Here is a 3,841-nt window from a genome sequence, read left to right on the forward strand (position 1 = left end):
CCTCCAGAAGGGCACAGCTCTCCCGTGGCATCTCTGTGTTGTCTAGGAGCCCCACAGAGTAGACATGGCAGTGCCAAGGCCACGTAAATCCAGCTGGAGGGCTGAAGGTAGGCAGCCGCAATGAGCCCTCTGTGTCCCTGGCTGGGAGGGGAGAGCCGAGATCCTCCTTGGGTCCAAAGAGATGGCATGAAGGGTTGGGAGACCTGCGCTTGTAAATGGTCTCCCTCTGCTCTCAGCAGTGTCCGGTTTCTTCTCATGGGAATGTCTGCTTGGGATTGTCCTCCAGCTGAGAGAGGTACCAGCACAGGGCAGCTGAGAGCAATTCCGATGGACAAACTCGCTGTCCTCACTCTGCACGGAGGGACGGTCCCCTTGGCTCTTAGGACCCACGAGGTTTCACTTGCAGCACAACAGAAATGACAGGGATTTCTGCCTTGAAAACACCCCTCGGCTGTGGTGGGAAAAGAGAACAGCAACAAAAAGGTGCCCTCAGCTCTGCTCTGCAGTCGGGTGAATTTGGGATGACAATGCTGAAAAGCCCTTTGATGCCACAAGCGGATTTAAGCTGAGATCACCCCGTGTTCCTTTTTACCCATGGCTGTAGGGCAGGACTGCATCCTGCAGAGCTCTCAGCTCCCTGCTGGACTGTCAGCCAGCACCAACCAGAGTGTACAGAAAGGACCTTCCAAAGGTCTTCCTGAAAGGGGAGACGCAGTTGGGTGGGGCTCTAAGAGCAATAGAATACTTTTATTTGAAAGAAGTCTGCTCTAATTTCTCACTTTTTTTTTTTTTTCTTCCATAGACAGGTCCCAGTGCCCAGAGGCACCAAATGTCCAACCGCAGCTCCATCACCCAGTTCCTCCTCCTGGCATTCGCAGACACGCGGGAGCTGCAGCTCTTGCACTTCTGGCTCTTCCTGGGCATCTACCTGGCTGCCCTCCTGGGCAACGGCCTCATCATCACCGCCGTAGCCTGGGACCATCACCTCCACACCCCCATGTACTTCTTCCTCCTCAACCTCTCTGTTCTTGACCTGGGCTCCATCTCCACCACTCTCCCCAAATCCATGGCCAATTCCCTCTGGGATACAAGGACCATTTCCTCCTCAGGATGTGCTTCCCAGCTTTTTTTCTTTTTCTTTTTCTTTTTTATGTCAGCTGAGTATTTTCTTCTCACTGTCATGGCCTACGACCGCTACGTGGCCATCTGCAAACCCCTGCACTACGGCACCCTCCTGGGCAGCAGAGCTTGTGTCCACATGGCAGCAGCTGCCTGGGGCAGTGGCTTTCTCACTGCTCTGCTGCACACGGCCAATACATTTTCACTGCCCCTCTGCCAGGGCAATGCTATTTACCAGTTCTTCTGTGAAATCCCCCAGATCCTCAAGCTCTCCTGCTCACACGCCTACCTCAGGGAAGTTGGGCTTCTTGTGGTCAGTGTCTGTTTGGGCTTTGGTTGTTTTGTTTTCATCGTGGTGTCCTATGTGCAGATCTTCAGGGCCGTGCTGAGGATCCCCTCTGAGCAGGGACGGCACAAAGCCTTTTCCACGTGCCTCCCTCACCTGGCCGTGGTCTCCCTGCTTGTCAGCACTGCAGTGTTTGCCCACTTGAAGCCCCCCTTCCTCTCCTCCCCATCCCTGGATCTGGTGACAGCAGTTCTGTACTCCGTGGTGCCTCCAGCAGTGAACCCCTTCATCTACAGCATGAGGAACCAGCAGCTCAAGGATGCAGTGTGGAAACTGATAACTGGATGCTTTCAGAAGCATTAAACTGCTTGTCGTCTTCTGCAAATCACTCCTAATGGAACTCATTGCAGGTTGGTTTTGGTTGGGAGTTTGGGGTATTTTTGCTTTGTTTTCTATATTATAATACTGTCCACAAACAAACATCATTATTTGTGCCATTTCCAGTTATGTATTTATCCACCTTCTGTGTGACCCAGAGACTGTGTAAAGGAGGAGCCACCCTCCCTCTCTGTTTTAACAAAATAAAGGACCTTCCAATTAATTGTTTGCCTGAGATCCTTCCTTTGAGACCTTCTCTAGAGCTGCAGGGGCAGATCCTGCGTGCAGAGCTGGAGGGGAAAAGGTCCCGGCACCGGAGCACTGTCAAGGAGCACCAGCGCTTGGTCTTCCCAGAGCTGCTCCCTTTCCACTTCAGCGCTCTCCTTCTTAGCTCCTCTCTTGGTATAAGGCTTGAGTGCTCTTGAGGCTTGGTGACAGTTTTGTGGTGTGGTGGTCCTGTGGCTGCAGGCAGGGACAGGGAATGAGCACTTCTGTGACAGAGCTGGCCTCCAAAACAGCATTTCCATCCTAACGAGGGGATCGTGTCAGGGCAGTGCCTGAAGGCTCAGGTCTTGTCCCAAAATGCCTCTCAAGCACACGGCCAGTAACGTGCCCAGGAGAAGGAACATCAGTGAAGAGCAAACGTGAGTGAGTGCGCAGAGTGGGAGCACACAGCAGTGTCCTTGCACAGCCAGGCTCCTGGGAGGGACATGAAGGTCTGGGGGGTGCTGGGATAAACCTGAGTGAGCACAAATGCCATCAGCTGTTCCTAGAGGTGCCTTGAAGGCCTGTGGGACAGTGTCTGGAGGTCAGTGCACGTAGAGAGGGTCCCGGTTGGAGGTAAAACAGAACTGATTTTCTTTTCAGTTAAGCCTCTTGTAACTCTCTGAAGCTGCGTATGTTGCATATGCAATATGAACTGTTGCGTATTCCTTTTGGTTATGCCCTGGTCTGGTGTCAGTTTTATCTTGCAGGCGGTGGGCATCTAGGTACCTAGGGCATCTAATACCCTTTTGGTATTTATCTGTTGCTATTAAGCAGCAGGTTGTTGGACCTTGTCGTTTTCCTTGTATACTCTTGTATACTTTCCTTGTATACACTGTAGTTTTCCTTGTATACTCTGTATTTATCCACCGCTTTCTGCTTGCAACTTGTTTTCTGCAGGCCGCTGATAAATATCTTCTTTAGACCCTTCTTGACGTCTGTAGATGGCTCTGGTCCTTTCCAGCAACGTTAACCCAGTTACGGTTATTCAGTGATAACAACGTGTCAGTACCGATTCCTTTCGTGGTGGGAAATACATTGCTGGGCTTGCACGGATTGTGCTGTTCAGGATTTAATCCTTGTAATCGCTGGGTTACACCTCACGCCTCTGGATACGTGTGTCTTGCTCAAACCGATGGTGAAATGAGTTGCAAGCGCAGATCGAGCTTTTTTTTTAATCTTTTGTACTGTGTAGCAAGTAACTGTGCCTCAGAGGCACTGAGAACTGACAAACTGGTTATTTAATCTTCCCAGTGCTCTGACCTACATCACAGTGGGCTGATGGCCTTCAGTGAAATGGGCTTTAGAGTGTCCTTGTTCTTTACCTTGGATCATGGAAGGGTCACGTTTTGGGGCAGCAAACCTGTCCTGCTACATCCAGTCTTTAACAGGATGAGAATTTTTTGTCAATTTGAAAGCGTATATGCTATAGCCAGGATCATCAAAGCAATGTTACGAACAGTAGGAGGCAGCACTGGAGCATTTCAGAATTACGTTCTTTGTAAGTAATCCCGGAACTGAAAAAAAACAACCACTTTATGCTCCAGATCTAGCAACTGACACGGGATTATCCAACAGATAACTAGTCCAAGAAGGCAGCTAGATAAAGTCATAGGGAGATCTGAAAACAAAAGGGAGTCAGACTGCCATCCGCGCGTGCCGTCTGTAAGCAGTATGTGGGTCGCACTCCTAGAAATTGCATAAATGTACATTTCTGAACAGAAATGAAAACGACAATATTCCTACAATACACCAAAACCAGGTACCAGTGCGGAAGCGCACACTTCTATATAC

At 50.2% G+C, this 3,841-nt stretch overlaps 1 protein-coding gene across 1 annotated transcript; it reads left to right on the forward strand.

Annotated features, from left to right (window-relative positions):
* The first annotated feature begins 829 nt into the window (after positions 1-829).
* LOC134522489 (olfactory receptor 14A16-like) lies at positions 830-1,768 on the forward strand. The gene has a single exon (XM_063350197.1). The coding sequence runs from the start codon at positions 830-832 to the stop codon at positions 1,766-1,768; it is 939 nt and encodes a 312-aa protein (XP_063206267.1).
* Positions 1,769-3,841: the final 2,073 nt, after the last annotated feature.

Source organism: Chroicocephalus ridibundus, chromosome 12, assembly GCF_963924245.1.
Source record: "Chroicocephalus ridibundus chromosome 12, bChrRid1.1, whole genome shotgun sequence".
Taxonomy (NCBI): Eukaryota; Metazoa; Chordata; class Aves; order Charadriiformes; family Laridae; genus Chroicocephalus; species Chroicocephalus ridibundus.

Bases quoted from the DNA above. Each gene is read 5' to 3' on its own strand.
- LOC134522489 (XM_063350197.1), top strand. From the start codon at position 830: ATGTCCAACCGCAGCTCCATCACCCAGTTCCTCCTCCTGGCATTCGCA.